At 41.8% G+C, this 24,994-nt stretch overlaps 1 protein-coding gene across 2 annotated transcripts in view; it reads left to right on the top strand.

Annotated features, from left to right (window-relative positions):
• vapa (VAMP associated protein A) overlaps positions 1-24,994 on the top strand; it is an 89,268-nt gene that overhangs the window by 45,681 nt on the left and 18,593 nt on the right. For both annotated transcript variants that reach the window (XM_033019823.1, XM_033019822.1), the window contains exons 2-4: positions 7,370-7,522; positions 18,823-18,926; positions 24,905-24,985. In XM_033019823.1, the coding sequence (XP_032875714.1) occupies positions 7,370-7,522; positions 18,823-18,926; positions 24,905-24,985 (338 nt within the window). The remainder of the gene's footprint in view (positions 1-7,369; positions 7,523-18,822; positions 18,927-24,904; positions 24,986-24,994) is intronic.

Raw genomic sequence — 24,994 nt, 5'->3', positions numbered from 1 at the left:
CCATGTGCGGATTTGCTTTGTAAAATACGTGTTTTTAAAAAATCGGCTTGACTTCCTGTTTCATCTTGCTGCTTAAAAAATGCAAGTGTAGCGGCACCAAACGTGGTGAATAAAGGGGAGACCTCAGGCCGGTTCAAACAATAGTTTATTCAGAAGGTACACAAAATTGCTGGGGAAACATAGTTTATTCAGGTTCGACTCGTTAGGTTGGTCCGCTAACTATATTAACATTGTTGCTGTAGCTGAGCGAGGTTATTCCCTCGGGCTCAGCTACCGGTTGACTACTAAGGTCTCGAGGTGAGATAACCTTAAGTACCAGGACACTCCCTCTAGCCCATGACGTCACATGCCCGCCCTCATACCTCCTGATGAGGGTTCGACCATAAGTGGCCTGTGTATAGGCTGACGCCACACAAGGATATAAAACGTCATACTGTAACTCTAAAAATTATGGCAGATTAAATCTATTAGTATTTTCAATTTCAAGATCTGGATGATTATTTTTGTTAGCTTTGATCTGCCTGTCCCGCTACAGGTTTAAACAGCGCTGTCAGTTTAGCGTGTGGGAATTTAAGTGAACAGCGCTATGGGTTCTAATTACAGCGCTACCAGCTGGAGCACTTTTGCCTTTACACAGCACTATGCGTCACAGACTGCTCCGGGAGGGAGAAGGAGGGAGGGAATAAGAGAGGGAGGGAGAAAAAAGGAAGGAGGTAGGGAGAGGGAGGAGGGAGAGAGCGAGGGAGGGAGAGGGAGGGAGAGGGAGGCTTCCAAAATGGCTTCCACATCATCTACTGGTGCTAAAAGCAGGAAGCAGCCGTTCAAACAGAAGTATACAAAGAGATGGCAATTAATGCACTGTCAAGTAAGGTGCGCAGAAGACATGCCAATTGGTAACAAAGTTATGCATTCTTGTACTCTTACATGGGTATGACCGCACTTAAAAAACTTTTTTCAGCAAAATGGCACTGCGTAAAAATACTGATTTCCTCAGAAAAATATTGGTTTTCAGGTACTAGAATACTGAAGTGCTCTGACAAAACTTGGCAGCTCTGCTGCACTGAGGGATAGCCAAGTCTATCCGTCATTACTGGCAGCTGATGGGAAGAGGCTGTAAAGTGGGGAGCGGCTGTAAAAGGACAGCGCCGCTGGGGGGGAGGGGGGGGAGGGGGAGGATAGTTCCTTTCACTGCGTGTGGGGAGTCTGGCCAGGGGTAAAGTTGTGGGGAGGCCAGGAGCGTTAAGAAGGAGGGGGTCGGGGATCAGGCTCCTGTGTCAGCCCGAGTAACCTCAATTGGTCCCTTGATCGCACTGACACAGGCATAAGCTCCACTGCCCGCTGTCCTGTTATCCATCGCCCGCTGACCCGCTCTTGAGCTGGTCCCCTCACTGTCCGGTCTACATTGAAAGACACGGACCGGTGAGTGAGTGTCACCCAGCGCAGTAAGTGAGGCCATGTCCTGCTCCTGGTGGCAGTCGGAATTAAAGGATTTGCGGGAAGCGGCTGATATGAGCGAGGCCGGTGAGCGGCAGGAGAGAGGTGTTCAGACAGAGAGCACTGCCAGAGCTGAGTGGGCCGGCAGAAGGCCCTGAGGTGGCAGCCGGTTACCCTGTCTGGTCCCGGCGGCAGAGGTGAGTGAGTGAGTTGTTGCCATGATCCCCGACCCCTTCCTTCTCAACGCTCCTGCCCGTGCTGACCCAGACCAGACTCCAGGGCTCGAAATTCACGGTTGCCCAGGTGCCAATGACCACTCAAACTGCTGCCGGGCAACCTAAACGGCGAGTCATTTTGCCTGGCTTGGCAACTTGGTTTAGATAGACACACAAAAACTGGAGTAACTCCGCGGGTCCGGCAGCATCTCTGGAGAAAAGGAACGTGAGGTTTTGTGTCGGTGACGGTTGTGGGAAAGATGCTAAGTGTGGCGTGACGGAGGGTCGGAGCTAAAGACGGACGGCGACGGCGACGGCTCCATCTCCCGCACCCTGCCCCGCCCGGCGTGTTAGCGGCAGCTGCTGCCACTCCGCCAACGGCTCTTTCAAAACAGACCCTTGGAGGAGGGAGGTGTCGGTCAGAGGCGGAAGTAGAGTAGGGGTAGGGAGGGGGGGGGGGGTGATTGGAGGAGGGAGACGAACCAAAACACTCTTGGCAGACCTGCACCGCAGCCAGGATCTATCCCGATCTCCATCGCTGCAATCGATGGACCATCCCCGTCCCCACCCGAGAGCCTCCACACGCCCGGGGATGGCCAGAGGCGTCAGGAGTCAGACGGGCGCAGCGTCCCCAGGCCCCAGCCAGCGCAAAACCCAGCTCAGCTCTGCCTGTCCCGCCAGGTTAACCAACAGCCATGTCTGGATTGAGACAGGGCTGGAGGCGAGACAGGCAGTTCAGCTGCATTTAGCGCTGGATTGAGCTGAAATTACCGTTCACAGAAGCCTCCGAAGCCTCGCGCGTGTGTGTGAGTGTGCGCATGCGCGCGCGGCCGCCAAGATATTCTGTCCGCGGTCCCCTCCATATTTTGGTTGCGATTTCTGTGCCTGACGTGTTGTACGAGGAGCGCTGGCCTTCCTTCCCACCTCCTCTGCTCCCCCTCCACTCCCCTTATCCTGAGACTCCTCCTCTTCATCCCGCACTGATCCCCATTCCTGTCTCTATTCAGTCCTCACTGACATCCCCTGTGCTCCCCACTCCCCCCCCCCCCCCCCATCTATTTATCCTGCACTGATCTCCCTAGCCACCTCGCATTGATTCTCCTGCCACTCCCCCATCAATCCTACACTGGTCCCCCAATTTATCCTGTACTGACCCCCTTCCCATCCATCCTGCACTGCTCACCCCTGCATCCTGCACTGCTCCCCCCATCCATCCTGCACAGATCCCCCCCCCATTCAACCCCACTGACATCCCCCGCGCTCTCCCCTCATAATTTTACCTACTCGAACCAACACTCACTAATTCCCCTGCCTCAATCCATCCAATCCACACCGATTCATATACACACACATCCCCCCCCCCCCCCCCCCCCCCCCCCCCCCCCCCCCGACCCTATTGTGCTGGAAATGTCTTCAGAGCTAACATTGACTATGTTTGATAACGGAATGCAATCAAATATGTTTTAATTCCAAATGTTATTATTTGTTTTAATCCATAAAGATGGATTAATTACATTTTGAACACGTGAAACATTAAAACCGCAGTGTTCGATTGTCACTGACACGTTATTACAGAATTCATTTTAATGGCAAATCAATGCTGTTAATATGGAGTATCAGTACTGTAGTTATTTAATGAGCAACATTCACAACTATACGTTGGATTTATCCAGGTTTTACTTCTACAGTCAGTCATATACATCACAAATTTGGTCGGGTTATTTCAGTTGAAATTTTAACGTTAATTCTGAAGTGGGACTGATGGAAAAAGCGTTTATCAACAATTTTTTTTAAAATGGTGCTTACAAACTGGGTATCTTCATTGCCACATCTAATCTGAATGTCTGGTAATGTGGCGTCTTGACACCTTTAAATATATTACCAAACATTTGCTGCATTTATGTCCTTTGGCCATCTCTTGTTAGTTAGTGTAATGTCAGATGGGTATAGTCAGTTTTGTCAGCTATTATCATAAAATGCCTTTAGAAAATTCCTTGCAACCTGTATATTTTGTTGTGGATAAATTATGTGGGAAGCGAGAGTGTTTCTGTACCAATAGCAATAACGACCCATGCTATGGCCATGTCATGATAATGTTCGGTCCTTCACAGAAAACATGCTTGTAGTGTGCATGGTTAAGCATATATGTTATCAAGGTCCAGGATTTATTGACACAGGTTGATCATAGGCTGAATAATCCAACCACATTTTTGTTTGGAAGTGGAAAGCAATAATAAAAATTGCATTAATTGCAATGTGTAAAAAGAGTTGAGATACCGTATTATAATTTTGCTGCATGTCATTGTGGTATATATCATGTCTTGATTGGTGAATATGTTAGTTTGTGACTTTATTTGAAGCAGAAATAATATGTGAATGCATAATTCCGACTGGTAACTGCGCACTTCGTCCGAGCACGCATCATGCAAGCCATCTTAAATGACCACCTAAAATGTCATTTGGCAACCTAAAAAGCTGCCAAGGTTGCCCGGCTAGCAACAGGGAAAAAAAGTTAAGCGAGAGCCCTGGACTCCCACAGGCTGTGAAAGGAACTCTTCCCCCAATTGGTCCCTTGAACTAGTAGTGGCATTCAATAAGATCACAACTGATTCAATTTGTCCCAGTGTGTTCCCGTTTTCCCCACCATCTCCATCTGTCGTCACTCTCCACCCCCCACCCATTCAGTCATTCAGAATGGAGGAGATTTGGAAGCCTTGGGCAAATTGAATTGTCATTTTTAAAAAAAAATTATGAGCGTGAGAATTTCTCTGCCCTCCAGCCTTTTTTCAAAATTTAGCAACTCAAAGTGGGGGTGTGTCTTCGATGCCGGGAAATACGGTACTTTATTAAGAGATATGGCTTTTGAAGACAAATTACTTTATAAAAGTAGACTGACAGCTTACGGAGAGGAGAACGATATGCGCATGTGCAGTTTTAAGATTTTTAAAAAGATTGACTGCCTACCCTCACGGCACTGGCCTGGTCTTAAGGAATAGGAGTAGAATTAGGCTACTTGACCCATCAAGTCTATTCCGCCATTCAATCATGGCTGATTTATCTCACCCACCTAACCCCATTCTCTTGCCTTCTCCCAATAACCTCTGACATCCATGCAAGTCTCGGGCAGAGCCTGAGGAAGTGGAGAGGTTGGTGTGCTTTTTGGCTCTAGCTTTGTGGTTTGTCGAGGACAAATTTTTGGTGATACCTTTGCCTGGGAACCTGAAGCTCTCGACCATCTCCACTTCAACACCATTGATGTAGATTTGGGCATGTACTGTACCATGCCTCTAACCAGTTGGTAACTAGCTCTTTCATCTTGCTGATAATTAAGGGAGAGCTTGTTGGCTTGACATTAAGCTCTCTATCTCCTTATCATTGTTCTAAGATCCGGCCCATTACAATGGTGTCCTCTGCATACTTCTAAATGGAGTAGAATTTGGCCTTATGATTGTGAGTGTAAAGTGAGTAAGGGGTTGAGAATGTATCCTTGCGGACACCAGTCTTGAGAATTATTATGAATACATTGAGAATAATATCCTTCACACTAAATTTACTGGTGTGACCCATTGGTTTTACCAGTTTGCACTCGAAAACCAACGTCTTAATCAGATTGTACTATTACAGAGATCATACCCCACCTACTGGCCTATTTTATTGTGAGATATGGAAGATATCTGATCTGTATTATCTAAATGTTGGTGGTTTGGGCTGTGTTTGTGTAGAAAGAATGCCAGGTCCGCATCTTTAGTTTGTCTTTAACTTAAGTTGTACTATAAATGGTGGTCTGATTTCAGCTTCATCCACGGTCAGTGGTTTTAAATGGCTTTTTTCCCTTCAAAATCCATGTCTTATTCGTCCAAACAGAAGACGTTGGTTCATTGGAGACCTTGAAGAAACAGCTTGCAGATCGTAGGTTGTATGTTCTGCTTTAGAAACTGAGTAATCGAACTAATTTCTTTAAATGGATTTTCATCTTTTCTCTGAAAAGTGTCAGAATCATCATATATGCTTATGTTTCCAGTCTGAACCTTGAGTTTTTATTCAAAGTTAACTTGCTGGGTTTCTCCTCACTTAGTACAAATTTTAATTTAGGTTTTGGCAAACCTAATATTACTTTCTGGTCACTATTTTATAAGTAATTGGAATATTATCACTGCGATTACTAAAATCCTTACAATTATGAAAAGTGAACCTTGGGTTTTAGCTTGTGCTAATAATACACTTCCTTTGTTACTGTAAATTATCACCTTGCATTGTCTCTATGATAGCAACAGCTGGTGCATTAACCTTGCAGCTCAAAGTAATCTTTTCACCATATAAATTTCCAGGTTCAAACACCATATTCTATCTTTTCTACTAATTCAAATTGATATTAAATGAGCATGTAACATTCAAAGTACAATTTCACTGAAATTAAAATAACAATGAAGAAGTGTGTAGGGAGGAACTGCAGATGATGGTTTGCAAGTATCGGGGAAAATTAATTGGGGAAGACTGTTTGCCACTTAAAGGGGACATCTGTTAAATGGGAGGCTTTTAAATGTAAGATGGGAGAGTTCAGGGCCAACATAATCCAGTTAGAGTGAAGGGCAAGGCTGGCAGTAGGGAAACTTGAATGACAAGAGATATTGAGGTCCTTGTCAAGAAAAAGAAATGTGTCAAGGTATAAAAGTGTGAAAAAGCGCACCTCCAGATTCAGGGACAGTTTCTTCCCAGCTGTTATCAGGCAACTGAATCATCCTACCACAAGTAGAGAGCAGTCCTGAACTATCTACCTCATTGGGGACCCTCCGACTATCTTTGATTGGACTGTAATGGCTTTACCTTGCACTAAACATTATTCTTACTGTGACTGGCTTGATTGTAATTATACATTGTCTTTCTGCTGGTTGGTTAGCACGCAACAAAAGCTGTTCATTGTACCTCGGTAAATGTGACATTAAATGTGACATTAAGCAGACAGCTGTGATCAAGCGAATTCTTGAGGAATACTGGGGGTACATATAGGAGTACACAGGAGGGTCATGACATGGCTTTGGGAGATGAGGTAAAGAAGGTTCTAAATAGATTCTGCAAGTATATTACGGTCAAAGCATAAGTGGGGAGAGAATAGGGGCTCTACATGAAATTCAATTTCCTTCACTTGTATATTGGAATGCAAGAACTGTGGAGTTTAGCATTTCCGTACACTTCATATTATGGTCAATTTCATACTGTCTAGCTCCTGAAGTTCCATACTCGCTTGATTTCAAATTGCTACTATTTGTCCTTGCTCATCTTCTTTGTACTCCAACCTTTAATTTAAAATTGGTATTCTTCCGTTAAATTCCCTTTGCTCTTTCTTTGTTTGATCACAGAATCATCTAATTTTATTTCCTCCTTCGCGCCTCATAATTGGTGACTGTTCCTCTTGCAGCTAGGTTCTGCAATTTCCTTTTAACATTTAATATCCCTTTTCTGTTTAAAAAAAAAAAATAAAACCTACTTCCACTTTTGTGTACCATTCTTTATTTGTCCTGTAACAAAGGAAAATGACACAACTGTTCTAGAAAATCAAAAACCAAGTTGAGAGCTCCATAACCTTTGAATTTCCCTGCATTTATTGAAAGATGATACCGTAGGGATGATCAACCCACAATCAAAAATAATTAACTCAAAGTATGAATTAAAGGTCTTGCTTTTTATTAATGTATTGTGCATATGTATATTTGCATCTACAGGTCCATTTACAGATGTAGTAACAACAAATCTCAAATTGAAAAACCCTTCAGATAAGAGGGTTTGCTTCAAAGTGAAGACTACAGCACCACGCCGGTACTGTGTACGGCCCAACAGTGGAATTATTGACCCAGGATCAATGGTTACTGTTTCGGGTAAGAATGATTCTAAAATAGAGTGCCTGTAATGCATGTAAGAGAATTGAACTATTTTTAACATGATATTGTGAAATCTTGCTTCTTCATTAGTTGAAAATTATGTTGAACTTATTTAGATTACAAGATCATACATCAGTCAGATTTATCACATGTCAGTTTGCATTTTCAGGTTTCTAGCCACAGTGATTGTGGTAGTGTAAATAAGTATACATTTATGAACCAGTAACTCCAGTTTAAACTGTGATGGCATAAGTATTGTGCTGAAAGAGCAAATGTCAATGTTAGAAATGCTCCAAGGAATTTGAGGGTGGAAATTAGTAACAAAGTTGATAAAATTGACAAATTCTGCACGTGCATAAGGGAGGACCAGTGCATTTACCACGGTAGTGTTAAAATAGGACAGATGTGCTATTGGCTATGTGCAACAGTCCACATTCCATACCTTTGCTGTGGTGCTCCTCCCAAACTCTCTCTTTGTTACATTTAACAACTGCATTCTGCACACTTCTCCCACGCCTCCAAAGGATATCTCTATCTTCATCCACCTCTGGAGTCTTGATATTCACTGAGATTTAATAAACCCACTGGCTCCCACGGATATCTCAACTTAGCCTCCTCCCACCCTACCATATGAAAGGCTGCCATCCCTTTCTCTTGGTTTCTATATCTCTGTCGCATATGTTTTTGAAATTAGGCTTTCTGTTCCAGGATAGCTGAAATGCCCACTTTTTGTCAGGAAACATTCCTTCATTTCCTGTACACTCCATCCCCTCGCCAGAAAGAACAGAGATCGAGCACCCCTAGCCCTCACCATTCTCCCTATCCATTTTGCATCCATCTCATCATTCTTCATAATTTCTGCCAGCTGCTGTGATTTCGCCCACAGCCAAGTCTTCCCCTTCCCACTTTTACGTTTCTGATTTGCTCATCAAAATGAAGATTTAGTAGCCTGTTTATCTTTTTAAAAAAAACACAATCGAGGCTATCACTGTCTTTGTGGCCTAACTAAATTAGACAGCAGATTCCGAAGACTGTGTATGCCCAGTGAAACCATAGAAGCTGTGCTTTAACCCAGAGATGTGGCCTTCATATGCCAGGAAGGATGTTGCTTTGTAATACATAGTTACTAAATAATCACAAGCCCAGAAAAACATAACAGTTGTTCGTTCAAATACAAGTAAACTTTCAATGGCACGGTAAACCTTGATGAATCCAACTTATTTTTTACTTTAACTTTTGAAAATTTAGACACTTATTTCTTTACATGTTCCAAAAAGTCTAATTTCAATCTCACCCTGAATTATTTTTGGTAAATGTGTAAGGGAAGCATTGAATTAGAATTTTATTCTTATTTAGATTTGTGCTTCCTATGAAATTTTCAATCTGATTAAGGAGATACATAATTGCTTAAGCTGTAACAAGTCCCAGATAGCTGTTGCTGCTTTGAATTTGTAATATTGTAAGATGGCATGCTAAAGATCTGAGTATGTGGAACAGCACAAGTTTGATAAACGGATGGTGCTTTATGCTTGCAACTGATTATAAAATAACAGGGCTATTACGAGCTTTTGCTATTGACAACTATGACTAGCATTGTCAGGGCTCGAAATTAACGGTTGCCTGGGTGCCAATGGCGACCTAAAGTCCCACTGCGCAACCTAAAAGCCGTGCCATTTTGCCCGGCTTGGCAAGAACCCGAGACACCTATCGTTCAACTCAGTGCTGGCTCCCCTCTCTATTTCTTTCTCTCTCTTTCGCTCTCCCTCCGCCCGCCATCCGTATCCGTGAACGGGCCGCCGTTTCTCCGCTCTCCGCCCGCTCCTTATCCGCCGGCATGGCCGGCCGCCTTGCACATGCGCACTGCCACGGCCTGCAGATCCTCCCCCTGCAAATGCGCGCAACCACGGCCAGCACATCATCGGCCTTGGTTGTGTGCACGTGCTGTCCTGCACACGCGCACTGCCATGGGAACTGGTTGGCGCTGGGCACTTTCTCCCTCCCTTTGCATTGTGGGAGATCTGGCCACCATTGCTGTCCAGTCGCCGCCTCGCCGCGACCGCTGAAAACCAATGCAGAATCACTCCCTGGAGCTGGAATAACTCCCTGGAATAATTCTTGCTTCTTGGTTTCCAAAAATATTCCAAATGGAATTTAAACTGGAGTGGACTCTCCACCTCCAAACTCTGAAAAATAACAGCCTATTGCACTTTAGAGAAGAGGAGGGAAGAGACTGCAGCCCTAAGATTTTTGCCTCCACCACAGTGAGGTGCTTGGAGGACTCACTGTGGTGGTGTTAATTTGTGTTTACTGTTGTTATTATTGTATGATGTATGTATGACTGCAGGCACGAAATTTCGTTCAGACCGTAAGGTCTGAATGACAATAAAGGCATTCAATTCAATTCAATTCAATTCAATTCAAATTTATCTGTTTATTTATGGTCTATGGTATATAGACACACTGAACTTTTATCTCCTGCTCTGTGTTATGTTTACATATTCTGTTGTGCTGCAGCAAGCAAGAATTTAATTGTCCTATCTGGGACACATAACAATAAAACTCTCTTGACTTGACTTGGACTTAAGCAAAAAAGGGTTCTTGTGGAAAAAAGAGCTACCTTAAATTTAGTTGCGCCTGGTTGGGTAATTATGGTAGGGTGAAGACTATTCCATGCTTTAATTGTGCGGGGAAACTCCATGGAGCAACCAGCATCTCTGGATAGAAGAAATTGGGTGACGTTTTGGGTAGAGGTCCTTCATTAGACTCCCTCTGGTTTAAGTGTTTTTAGTTTAATTTAAAGTTACAGCGTGCAAACAGGCCCTTCGGCCCACCGAGTCCACACCGATCACCCGTACACTAGTTCTATCCCACGCATTAGCGACGTGAGTCAATAGTGTTTTATTCTCTCACGTTCCAGTTAGAACAATGAAATCCTTACTTACAGCAGTACAACGGACTATGTAAACATAGTACTCTGTAAACAATGTTATAAAGGAGAAAATAAAACAGTATGTGTGTGTGTATGTATGTGTGTGTGTGTTTGTATATATGCACGTGCATATATCTCTGGACAAAAGGAAAATATTACGTTTTGGGTTGGGTCTGAAAAAGGTTCCTGCACACCTTTGGAATGTGGAAGTAAACAAGAGCACCCGGAGAAAAGCCATGCGATCGAAGGGGAAAGGAGCAAACTTCATACAGACAGCACCCATATTCAGGATCAATTCTGGGTCTTTGGCACTTTTAGGCAGCAACTTTATGGCCAATGTACTGCCCCATAGTGTGGAACTGAATTAAAACATACAGTAGCTGTAAAGGCGGACATAGCGTCACTTAGAGATTTAAGACTGAAAATGGATAGTTTCTTTTTTTTTAGTAACCAAAGTTATCAACGTATAATTTTTTTGTGTGTTGGAAAACAAAATATAGTGGCACAGCTGGTGGACTTGCTGCCTCACACGCCAGAGATCTGTGTTTGATCCTGTCCTCGGGCACTGTCTGTGTTGAATTTGCACATTCTCCCAGCAAGCGTGTGGGTTTCTTCCCACATCCCAAAGACGCATTGGCTTTGTAGGTTAACTTGTCTCTGTAAAATTGCCCCTAATGTGTAGGGAGTGGGTGAGGAAAGTGGGATAACAGAACTTGTGTGAATGGGTAGACAAAAATGCTGGAGAAACTCAGCGGGTGAGGCAGCAGCTATGGAGCGAAGGAAATAGGCGACGTTTCGGGTCGAGACCCTTCTTCAGACTGATGTGAGGGCGGGGGGGGGGGGGGTGGGAAGATGAAAGGAAGAGGCTGAGACAGTGGGCTGAGGAAGAGCTGGGAAGGGGAAGAGAAAGCAGGGACTACCTGAAATTGGAGAAGTCATTGTTCATATCGCTGGGGTGTAAACTGCCCAAGCAAAATATGAGGTGCTGCTCCTCCAATTTACGGTGGGCCTCACTCTGCCCATGGAGGAGGCCCAGGACAGAAAGGTCGTATTCAGAATGGGAGGGGGAATTGAAATGCTGAGCCACCGGGTGATCAGGTTGGTTATTGCGAACCGGGCGGAGTTGTTGGGCAAAGCGATCGCCAAGCCTACGCTTGGTCTCACCGATGTAGAGCAGCTGACACCTAGAGCTGCGGATGCAATAGATGATGTTGGAGGAGGTGCAGGTGAACCTCTGCCGTACCTGGAAAGATTGCTTGGGTCCTTGAATGGAGTCAAGGGGGGAGGTAAAGCGACAAGTGTAGCATTTCCTGCAGTTGCAAGGGAAAGTGCCAGGAGAGGGTATGGTTTGGGTGGGAAGGGACGAATTGACCAGGGAGTTACGGAGGGAGAGGGAGCCTGCGCTTGGTCTCACCGAGGTTGATCATACGCTGAATAATCCAACCACATTTTTGTTTGGAAGTGGAAAGAAATAATAGAAATTACATTCATTGCAACATGTAAAAATAGTTGAGATGCTGTATTATAATTTTGCTGCATGTCATTGTGGTATATATCATGTCTTGATTGGTGAATATGTTTAGTTTGTGACTTTATTTGAAGCAGAAATAATATGTGAATGCTTCATTGAGCATAATTCCGACGGGTAACTATGCACTTCGTCAGAGCACATTATCGCACGCGTCTTAAATGATCACCTAAAGTGTCATTTGGCAATCTAAAAAGCTGCCTAGGTTGCCCGGCTGGAGAAACAGAGGAAAAAAGCCCTGATTGTTTATTTATTTTATCTCCGGTTTCCTCTTCAGTCTTCAAACTTGAGCTAAGGTGTATTCCACGAATACTGGTTCACCTTTCATATTTTGAAATATTTCGTAGAGCTGAAATGGATGGAAATAATAAGCATTTGTGACCTTTCATCAGAGCTGGAGCTCAGTTTTAAAAAAAAGTAATGATTTGATCACTGTTTCAATTACATTTTTCAATAATTATAAGATGATTATTATAATATAGTTCCCTGGAAAACGCTTCTCGAATTTGAATGACCCACAAGAAAATACTTTGCCTTAAATAGAATTCACTTTGAGTTTAAATTCCTCTCTATGATTGTCATTAGCTTCTCTTGTTAATCCTGGCCAAATTGGAGAGTCTAGGACTTTAAAATGGGGTAAAAGCTTCAGGTCAATTTGGAATTGCTCTCTGCAGAACTGGGACAAGCTGCCGAGTGGTGCCAGTGTGTCTAGAGCCTGGATACAAGTTGCAAGAAAAGAATAAGAACATCTGCAGACCCTGTCAATTAGGTGCAAAATGCATAGAATGTATTGGATGGCTGCAAACCAGACATACACCTTGTAAATAATTGTAAATAATGTTGCAGAGTTCTACTTTGCCGAACGTTGATTGGATGAGGTATTGAGCCTTGTCTGGGTTTCTTGCAGATCAGGGTAAATGTTTCTAAATTGGCTTCCTTGAGAAGTCCTGTTTGAATACAATGTATTAAGCTGCTGTATTATTGGGTTAGGGAAATGTCTGTTGAATTACAGTAGTTGAACTGTAATTGTGTTTTGTCAAAATAAAGATTAGTTGTTCAAGTGCTTGTTTCAGTGATATTTGACTGAAACTAGACTTGGGGGGGGGGAGCTTAGAATGAGCAATTTACACTCTTATCTCTTCAGAGTCACTCAGTCCTCCAATCTCTGTGTGCCTTAATTCCAGTGTCTTACATTGCAAGTTTCCTTTTGCCCAAATTTGCCAGGCATTTTTTTTTGGAAGAACTGCCATAAGGAAAGGTGAGGTCAGATTCTGCAAAGGGGAACTTGGAACACATCCTGATATGCAGTTCCTTGTTTCTAGATTTGACTTGCCTGTCCCATCTCTTTTCTGTTTTAATTAATTAATGGAACCAAGTCTGATCTGAATTCATGTGGTTGGGCTTTTGAATCTTCTCAGTATCTCTCATTGTTTCTCCTACAGCCTCAGACTTCATCCTCTTTAATCCTGCACTTCCTCTTCCTCCCCCCTTTCATCAACCTGTCCAGCAGATTGCATACATTACGTATCAGTGGCTGCCTGTTCTTGGGAATCAGCAATTTAGGCAAGATAACTGGGCAATGGGGCTGCCGGAGAGTTGTTGCCTTACAGCGATGACCAGACTTCGATCCTGACTACGGGTGCTGGCTGTATGGAGATTGTATATTCTCCCTGTGTCTGCGTGGGTTTGCTCCGGGTGCTCTGGTTTCCACTCGCACTCCAAAGACGTACAAGTTTGTAGGTTAATTTGGTTTTGGTAAATGTAAGTTGACGCCAGTGTGTAGGATAGTGTTAATGCATGGGGTGATTACTGGTCGGCACGGACCTGGTGGGCAAAAGGGCCTGTTTTTGCAGCGTTTCTCTAAAATCTAAAGACTACGAGGCACTTAATATGCTGCTGCTCTACTTCTTACCCTTCACAATTAGCAAATTTGAGGTAGAAAGGGTGTGGTAATAGATGGGAGCTGTGGAGGAGGATCTGTAGCAATGAGACGGCAATTTGTGCCATGTGAGATGTTGCAGAAGATTTTTTTTTAATCTGCAATGCAGACTTCTCCCTTATTGGTATGTGCTGTTGAAAATGTAAAAAAAAATGATTGTCATAATTGCATGCATTAACACTGATGAGCTGACAACTCTAATTGTGAGCTATTTGTATAATAAATTAGAAGATCTTGTTGATGACAAGGAATATGTGATATCTCATGTAGGTTTCAAAAAGTGAAAGTAACTTCCAAAGGGATTTGGTAGGAGTTCTATGCACGTATATGTTTTAAAAACTCGAAACTCAGATTAAACCGAGATATCAAAGTAGAAACTGGCTGAAGATTAAATGACACAAAATGCTGGAGTAACTCAGCGGGTCAGGCAGCATCTCTGGAGAGAAGGAATAGGTGACGTTTCGGGTCGAGAGACCCTTCTTCAGACTAATTAAATTAAATGACAATGAGTAAGTATTCGTTGGAGAAATTGGATGGCACTTTGAAGGGGAGAAAGAGGGAAGATACTGAGGAAACCTCAGCTTGGTGCTGAATCCACTTTTTGATTTTGAATGCCTCTGCAAAAAATAAGGAAAACAATATGTGATGCTAAATTTGAAGCATCAATGATTAAACCCCACAGAGAGATACAGAATGCATTGGAATAAACAGTTTTTACATTTAGTGCAGGATATACAAACTTAACAAAGTTGGGTGTAACATGCTGTATGTTACTTGAAATAAAAGATTTATTATATAGTGTTCTGATAGATTTGTGACTCTGAAAACGATTCACGGTGAGTGAGTGCTGAGTGAGCAAATATTTCTCTGGACTAATCTTATTAACACACATACCCTTGGGGAAGATTAAGGGAATGGAAAAGTTGTTAATGTGAAACAAAAACAGGAAATGTAAACTAAGCCATTGAAACAGACTGGTTATTGTTTTGGATTCAATGCTTGGATATATTGCTCGTGAATAGGGAACAAAATGAGCATGGCATTCTTTTCTGTTCCTTCCCTTTTTTTAAAGATGTTTTTTTATTAGAATCTGATATCAAGGGTTTGTTCCGAAAAGAGTAATTTACCTGTTTTCTCCACAGATACTGTCTGAGCAACTGAGTGTTAGCAATAATTTTATATATTTTAAAAGTGTATGTGCTAAGAACGTGGATTATTTATCCGTTTCACATTACATTCTTGGACCTTATTACACAGATCGAGGACTGAGTTTCTTCTATTTTTAATGGCATTTTCATTCTCTTGCTGAATATTCAGTTCAATTAACTTGATGTACCACTTTTCAAAACATGGCTGTTCCTGAATAACTTGTATCTTTTTAAATGGTTATTAATTTTTAACTGTTGTGTTATTTTGGGTGCAGCTGTGTATCTGACATTCACAAGTTATAGGAGTAGAATTAGGCCATTCGGCCCATCAAGTTACTCGGCCATTCAATCATGGCTGATCTATGACTCCTAATCCCATTTTCCTGCCTGCTCCCCATAACTCTTGACAGCCGATCCAATCAAGAATTTGTCTATTTCTGCCTTACAAATAGCCACTGACTTAGCCTCCACAGCCCTCTGTGGCAGTGAGTTCCATAGATTAACTACCCTATGACTAAAGAAGTTCCTCCTCACCATCTTTCTAAAAGAGTGCTCTTTAATTCTGAGGCTATGACCTTTTGGTCCTAGACTCTCCCACGGGTAGAATCATCACTTCCACATCCGCTTCTTTCCTTCTAGTGTGTAACATTTATTTTCTTGCATAATACAGAGGCTTCTCTGGTTGCGGATGACCTGACTTGTGGAAATCGAACTATGCAAATTCTCCTGTGTATGTTAAAGCATATTTTAAGCTTGTAATAACAATAATAACATGTTTCATAGTATTCATTAGTGTCTGGATACAGTATATATTCCATTAAGATATGGTTATTGTAATTGTTGAGCCTCAATCAGTGAGGATAGGTGACAGCACCATCTCCACAATAAATCTCTTCACCAGTCCCCTGCAAGGATGTGTTCTCAGTCCCCTACTGCACTCGCGTCTGAACTGCCCAAATCAACTCTTAATTCCATCTGCAATTTTGCAGATGCCATCACTGTGGTGGGCGAGTGACGAACAATGACAAGATGGAGAACAGGAAGGAGATATGGAACTTGTAACCTCCCTCAATGTCAGCAAGTTGTAAGAGCTAGTTATTAACTTCAGGAAGCATGGTGGTGTACATGCTCCAATTGCCTTCAATAGTGTGGAAGTGTAAATGGTTGAGAACTTCAAGTTATTTGGTGTTAATGACACCAATGATCTGTTCACGCAACTACCACATTGATGCAACAGCCAAAAAGGCACACCAATGTCCCCACTTCCTGAGGAGTCTGAGGAAATTCAACATGTTTCCAATTATTCTTGCAAACTTTTACATAAAATCATAGACAACATGTCGTCAGGTTGCTTCATAGGTCTGAAGAAGGGTTTCGGCCCGAAACGTCGCCTATTTCCTTCGCTCCATAGATGCTGCTGCACCCGCTGAGTTTCTCCAGCAATTTTGTGTACCTTGCTTCATAGCTTAGTTTGGGAACAGCCCTGCCCAAGATTGCAAGAAACATAGAAATATAGAAAATAGGTGCAGGAATAGGCCATTCGGCCCTTCGAGCCTGCACCGCCATTCAATATGATCATGGCTGATCTTGCAGAGTTGTAGATGCAGCCCAGTCCATCATATGATTGACTTCTCACGATTGACTCCACCTCAGAAAAGTAGTCAAAAGTAGACATAATCAAAGCAGTCATTCCTTCTCCCTTCAGGCAGAAGGTACAGAAGCTTGAAGCAGACTCATGAACAGCTTTCTCCCCTCTGTGACAGGCTTCTGATCGGTCCTTCCATAAGTTAAGGTACTGTCCAATGTGCCTATATCCCATTGATAACCGATGTGCTACAATGTTGAGAACTATTCTGCAATCTGTATCTTCCTCTTTGCTCTATCTATGGTATTTGAGTTTGTATTTATGTTGATTGTATTTATGTATAGCATTTCTGATCTGTTTGGATAGCACGGAAAACTAAGCTTTTTACTGTACCATTGCACACGTGACAATATTAAACCTAAACATGAAATGAGAGAATTAAAAAAAATATGTCAGATTGGTAAACAATTTTAGTAAATAACTCGGCAAATAATGAATCAAATTTACAGATGAGGGGATTTTTGAAATCATGCCGGAATATGTAAAATTTCACCGATCAGAGTTTTATAAGTTACTAGACGAAGGGGGACCTGTTGGGTCCGGTCCCCACAAAGCGCGGTTGCGGGGGGGGGGGGGGGGGGGGGGGGGTGGCCTGCGGCGTCACACACACAGGGTGGGGGGGAGAGGAGGGGAGGAGGGGGCAAGGGGGGAGGAGGGTGGGAGTGGGTTAAGGTGAAGGGGGTAGTGGGGGGAAGGTGGGGGAGGAAGGGGGAGGGGGAGAGAAGCGGAGGAAGGGGGACGTCACACAGAGAGTGGTGAATCTGTGGAATTCTCTGCCACAGAAGGTAGTTGAGGCCAGTTCATTGGCTATATTTAAGAGGGAGTTAGATGTGGCCCTTGTGGCTAAAGGGATCAGGGGGTATGGAGAGAAGTATGGGATACTAAGTTGGATGATCAGCCATGATCATATTGAATGGCAGTGCAGGCTCGAAGGGCCGAAGGGCCTACTCCTGCACCTATTTTCTATGTTTCTATGTCACTCCTCGAAAACAGTGCCCAGCAGGCAGCGCGTTGAAAACTGCGCAGCTGGCCGCGAGGAGCAAAGGCATTGTGACGTCATCCAGCTGGCTTCAGCATGTTAGATTTTAAAAAGGTGTCAGATTGGTGAAAAATTTTAGTAAAAAATTCGGGAAATAATTAATCAAATTTACAGATGGGGGGATTTTTGAAATCATGGGGTAAATCTCTACCGGAATATGTAAAAATGTTACCGTTACCGCGTCGAGTTTGAGGAGATGTGAATCAAAGAAAAAGTTCAAGTTTGAAAGCAAGCATCCGCACAAGCGAACATCCAAAGTTTTATAAGTTATATGATTGTCCTGCATTAATATGAACAGATTCATTAGGCAGAAATCAGTGGTTTCTTCCAGCACTTTTTACTCAAAATTTCAGCATTGGTGGTCTTGTGCCTCCTGTATCATTTGGCATTCACAGTCTCAATGTACACAAGAATAAAATATTATTTAACATTCCAGTTAACTTACTGGTTATAGCACAAATACTCTTGCCATCTTTTGACTTAAAGTAGAATAATACACAACTTTTAGAGGAGCCTCTTTAGATAATGGATTCAAATGAGTATGCCTTTTGAAGAATGGAGACTTCTAACCAGTATCCCACTAATTTTAGTTACTGATATATTTGGATATCTGAAACTCTTTTACTATTGGTCTCGTAATCTATTGTTATTCTGAGATGGAAACCCTGGTCTTGGAGTATCAAAATAAAATACTCATCTGCCGATTGCTTTTCAAATTGAATTTTTTCCCAATAGACCACTGAAATTTGCTTTTAGATTTGGTAGAAACTGGGAGCTGAAATTGTTTAGGAAGGAACGGCAGGTGCTGGTTTAGTTTATGCTGCTCACGTATTAAAGTGATATATTAATATGGTTGCGGTTTTGCACCAATGGAGAGAATCCACGCGCCACTAAAGGCATCTAGATAGGTATTATTAGCAACAGCAGGCTTGGGCAGCTATTTTGTTTAATATCATCATACAAATTATACATTAATCTGGGATAGGGGGCACTATTGCATCCAGGATCACATGTTAAATAGTAATTCCTGGTTGTCTCAAAACTAACATTTCTTTTTTTCTCTCTCTAGTAATGTTGCAACCTTTTGATTATGATCCAAATGAGAAAAGCAAACACAAATTCATGGTACAAACAGTCTATGCTCCTGCTGGTGCTGCAGATATGGACGCAGTAGTAAGTATTACATCTTACCAGTAAGGATTTGGTGGTAAAGTATTTGTTGTTTTCTGCAAAAGCTGGTAGTGATTATTCTAGGGTTAGTGGAGTCTACATTTTGGAGAAAACATTGTTTTGTGTTGGTGTACTGTGTAAAGCATTACTGACTACAATTAGTGTTACATAATTCTTCCCTGTCCTATGCATAACCTAATGCCACTGAGGATCAGATAGTATTATTTTAGAGAAAAGCTAACCTTCCATTTTCTAACTACTGGTGGGAATATGGATGTAACAATGTGATGATACTGTTTGGCAATAGGGTTTTCTTCAAAATGAAGGCATAGATGCATATTTCAATATTCAAACTATTTTAATTGGGCAATTTTGCAATTTAAAGTTTCTTTAGGTGCAGATATTAAATATAGTGCAGAAATTCCTAGAGTTAATTAAAGTTACAGATTTTTGACATATAATTGTCATTTGCTGAACCAAATGGAAATACAATCAACCCACGGGTCATATAAGGATCCGTTACTGAGAACTGCCTGTAAACCTTTTAAATATCAGTCGGAAGCAACCATTTTCAATGAAGTTCAATCCACATAGATATTTATTTATTGTCTTGCCCTGAATAATTATAATGGTACAAAATTAGAATATCCCACTTCCAATGGATAGTTTTTGTTGTTAAAGTTTCAATGGATACTACATTGTTTATTAAAGTATTTTACAGGTGTGAATAGAAGAGGTTGCCTTTGTCAGTTGTCCGTTTCCAACACACATCTCTCAAGTTGTAAACCGGCATCTGCATTTTTAATGGACAATTGTGCATGATTATTGCGGGGAGGTTGCATGTAAACAATTTATTTTGGAGACTGGTTATCTGTTGAATTAACGATCTGCCAGCCCTACTTTAGAAATCCTAAAGATGTTTAAATATCTGTAACTATCCTATCTTGAAGAATTAAAAGAATTAAGATCTTTTTTCCCCTTTGAACAAGTTTACAATCGGTTTGAAAATTAATTAAATTTAAGGGTGGGTCAGCTGAGTAGAACAGATTGTACATTGTCGTCAGTTTTTGTAGAATGTTCTAGCTTGTGAATTAACTTAAAATAGCTGAATCTTCCCTAATGATTGGCTTGAAATTTTGTTAAATTTTGAATTTTTGGAGCTGCTTTGCTTTCAGTAAAGCATTGCACCCAGGTCTGCGCGGTAATGGGTTTGACCCTGGATCTGTGGCAGCTGTTGAAACTTAAAAGCTCTCTTCTTTGCCTTTTTAAGGTCATTGCTTTCATGTTAAATTATATAATTTAGATAAAATCCTATGTTCTCTTTATTTTAATTTTTGTTTATGTATAATCTCAGATTTTATATTAAAATCTCATTCCATCTAAGTTGTTGTGGCTTTAAACTTGACTTGAGGCTCACCTGTAACGCTGTTGGAATTGGCCCTAGTAAAATAATTTGAATGATGATTGAAGATTGGTTTGTTTGGAGTTCCAGTAGCCATTGTTTGAAAGAGCGCTTTTTATTGTCTTCTGTTTATGGTCGTCGGGTTATAACTCAGCAAATTTGTCATGAATTTGTTTATTGATCTGTATTTTATTGATCTGATTTTATTGATCTGATTTTAAAATAATCAACAGGTTTTATGAAAATAGAACAAAGAATAATGTATCATTCTTTATAATTAATTTCGGAGGCTTACAGAATCCTAGTGGACCTATTCAGTAATTGATGCTTTTGAAGGTCCCTGTTACATTTCAGAACCGTAGTTTCATTATTCGTGGAAGTGATGAACTAATCAATCTGAAATTTAGCATTATGGTGCATTCTTTTAAAAGTAGGATAACAATGATTATTTTTCTATTCTCTCATCCATTTATTTGTCAAAGTCCCCAAAATATCAATCCGATATTGATCCTGTTTCCTTAGTTATTTCATGGAGGTATCCTAAGATTGATTGGGTGTACTATCAAAAGTTTTAAATTTTGAGTTTCTTAATAATACCTCTCTTTTCATATGTATATGTTGTAGATGCCTGAACCAAAAGGACAGGTTGAGGAATTTGTTCAATCTTCACAAGAAAACTGATATAAAGAAAACATTTAAGAAAATTGCATAGTCTTCTAGTAATTTTACCAAGCTCGTCTATTTAATCATCAATAACTATCATCCACCTACGTTAGCTGTAAGAATTTTTAGATTCCTTCTGCTGATATCTAGTCTTTTCTCATGAATAATTTTGGTCACCATTATTTATTCCCTTTATCATTAAGCAATGCATTGAACAAATTGTACCTCAAACATTTGCCATGTGTCAACTTGCTAACTCATTATTTTCCCACAGAATAATTTATGTTTTCAGGGACTATATATGCCCAAAGTTAATCGGCTATGGATGACTATACTGGTGGATTGCTTATAATTAGCTCTCCCATGTACGTAACTGTTCATCATTTCCACCTTAACACTTACAGATGGAATTGATGTTAAATTTTATTTTAAATATGTAGTACAGTGCATTCAGAAAGTATTCAAACCCCTTCACATGTCCACATTTTGTTATGTCACAGCCTTATTCTAAAATTGATTAAATTCTTTTTTTTTGTCATCAATCCACACACAATACCCCATTACAAAAAAGCGCAAATGGGTGATTAGAAATTTTTGCAAAGTAATTAAAAGGAAATAACTGAAATATCACATTTATGTAAGTATTCAGACCCTTTACTCAGTACTTTGTGGAGGCACCTTTGGCAGCGATTACAGCCTCGAGTATTCTTGGGTATGATGCTACAAGCTTGGCACACCTGTATTTGGGTAATTTCTCCCATTCTCTGCAAATCCTTGAGCTCTGTCAGGTTGGGTGGGGAGCATCGATGCACAGCAATTTTCAGGTTCCTCCAGAGATGTTTGATCGGGTTCAAGTCTGGGCTCTGGCTGGGCTACAAGGACATTCACAGACTTGTCACGAAGCCACTCCTGCGTTGTCTTGGCTGTGTGCTATGGGTCATTGTCCTGTTGGAAGGTGATCCTCCGCCCCAGTCTGAGGTCCAGAACACTCTGGAGCAGGTTTTCATCAAGGATCTCTCTGTACTTTGCTCTGTTGATCTTTCCCTCGATCCTGACTAGTTTTCCAGTTCCTGCTGCTGAAAAACATCCCACAGCATGATGATGCACCACCATGCTTCACAATAGGTATGGGAATGGCCAGGTGATGAGAGGTGCCTGGTTTCCTCCAGAGGTGACACTTGGCATTCAGGCCAAAGAGTTCAATCGTGGTTTCATCAGATCAGAGCACCAGAGAAAATAACCCTTTTGGCAAACTCCAAGTTGGCTGTCATGTGCCCTTTACTGAGGAGTGGCTTCCATCCGGCCACTCTACCATAAAGGCCTGATTGGTGGAGTGCAGCAGAAATAGTTGTCCTTCCAGAAGGTTCTCCCATCTCCACAGAGGAACTCTGGATAGTCAGAGTGACCATCGGGTTTATGGTCACCTCCCTGACCAAGGCCCTTCTCCCCCGATTGCTCAGTTTGACCGGGCGCCCAGCTCTATGAAATGTCCTGGTGGTTCCAAAGTTCTTCCATTTAAGAATGACGGCGGCCACTGTGCTCTTCGGGACCTGAAATGCTGCAGAAATTGTTTTATACCCGTTCCCAGATCTGTGTCTAGACACAATCCCGTCTCGTAGGTCTCCAGACAATTCCTTCGTCTTCATGGCTTGGTCTTTGCTCTGACATGCACTGTCAACTGTGGGACCTTATATAGACATGTGTGTGCCTTTCCAAATCATGTCCAATCAATTTAATTTACCACTGGTGGACTCCAATCAGTTGTAGAAAAATCTCAAGTATAATCAATGGAAACAACATGAACCTAAGCTAAATTTTGAGTGGCATAGCAAAGGGTCTGAATACTTAGTAAATGTGATATTTCAGTTATTTGTTTTTAATTACTTTGCAAACATTTCTAAACACCCGTTTGCGCTTCTTTGTTCTGGGGTATTGTGTGTAGATTGATGATAAAACAAAATAATTTAATCCATTTAAAAATAAGGCTGTAACGTAACAAAATGTAGAAAAAGTGGTCTGAATACTTTCTGAATGCACTGTAGGTTGCAGACCATTTTGTTAATGGAGGCAAATTGCAACTGTTTCCTCTAATGGAAGGTGGTGATGTTTAATTTAATGGGCTGCACAGAGACAGAAGAAACAGTTTCTAATTGATGAAAGCCTGCTTGAGGCCCTTGGATGTATATACTAGGCTAATTTAATGGGCTTTCAAACTGCAATTCCATTTTTTAAGTTGCTGAAAACGGTAGATACATCTCAGACTGAAATGCCAGGCTGCTACTGGAGACACACAACTGTTTGTGTGAGGGTGAACAGGGAGGTTCCTAGTGAGGGAAGCTTCACAGGACAAGGAGGACCGATCCTTAGGAGGCATATTTATGCAATGTCAACCATAATCCTGCTTGTTTTGTTTTTTTATATCTCCCTTCGATTCAACAATCTAGTAGTTACAGCTTCAGCCACAGTTCAGTGAAATATAATGTCTTCACCTTTGCTAAAATACTGAACAATCATGTTAGGATATGTGATATAAGTAGTAAATGAAATGCAGTGACTTTAAATCCATGAGTTTACTGCAGATTATTAGGATATTGACTTCATACTGGTATCCTGAGAGCCATCAAGAATGAGTGATAACCTAACAGCAATGTGAGATACAAAACTCCAGCAACATCTCTTATGAACCCCAAAGGTGTACCAGTGATGATTTCCAGTCATTAACATGATAGCGTTTTGTGGGAGCATTCAATTCTGTTAACTTTTATTTTAGTTGAGATATTTTGCTACTGCTTTTCATGCCTGCAGCTAATTAAGATCTGGATGTGAGGAATGTTTAATTGCTTTGGAGTAATTGGAGAAACTGTGTTGTGCTGCTCGACTCAGTGTTTGCAGTAGGGCATGGTGCTATCTACTGCCATCAGTGGATGCTTGGAATAATGTGAGAAACTTGTTACAATTTAAGCTAAGTTCATGCATTAATATATAGAAATGCACCCTTTAGGATTTCTTTGTTTGGGTTTAATTTATTCAAATGTCAAGGTAACCATTGCGTCACATCACCTGAAATTTTGCATGAAAATTAAAAACGTCTTGACCAATTTGAGTACACGACTTCTTAAAATCTACAGTTTACAAAATGAAGGTAGACAAAAATGCTGGAGAAACTCAGTGGGTGAGGCAGCAACGATGGAGCGAAGGAAATAAGCAACGTTTCGGGCTGAAACCCTTCTTCAGACGGATGCAGGGTGGGGGGTGGGAAGAAGAAAGGAAGAGGAAGAGCCCGAGGACCGAGGGAGAGCTGAAAAGGGGAGGAGACAGCAAGGGCTACCGGAAATTGAAGAAGTCAATGTTCAGGCCACTGGGATGTAAACTGCCCAAGCGGAATATGAGGTGCTGCTCCAATTTCCGGTGGTGCTTACTGTGGCAATGGAGGAGGCCCAGGACAGAAAGGTCGGATTCGGAATGGGAGGGGGAGTTGAAGTGCTGAGCCACAGGGAGATCAGGTTGGTTAATGCGGACCGAGCGGAGGTGTTCGGCGAAACGATCGCGGGTCCAACCAACTATCAAAAAAAAAACCCTTGCCTGTAGTTGCCCCTTACCTGCCACGATTTGTCCTGCCACGATTTGTCCTGCCCCTCCTGTCTTCCGGCTTTCTTTTTCCCCTCCCTATAATGGGTCGGAAGAAGGGTCCCAACCCAAAATGTCATCTATCCATGTTCCCTGAGATGCTACCAGAGCCGCTGAGTTTCTCCAGCACTATTGTGTTTGTTTTGTAAACCAGCTTCTGTGGTTTCTTTTCTCTACATCTTGAGATTTGTATGCTTCATCTTGTGCATCAATTTCTGCAGACAATTTTAAAATCTAACTATATATGTTCAGATAGAAGTTATTTATTCATTATTTTTTATTTTTTAAGTGGAAGGATGCAAAGGCTGAAGATCTGATGGACTCCAAACTCAGATGTGTCTTTGAGCTACCTTTTGAAAATGAGAAATCGGTAAGAGGA

The sequence above is a fragment of the Amblyraja radiata genome, chromosome 4 (genome assembly GCF_010909765.2).
Source record: "Amblyraja radiata isolate CabotCenter1 chromosome 4, sAmbRad1.1.pri, whole genome shotgun sequence".
NCBI lineage: Eukaryota > Metazoa > Chordata > Chondrichthyes > Rajiformes > Rajidae > Amblyraja > Amblyraja radiata.
This window is presented reverse-complemented; position numbering and strand designations above follow the sequence as displayed.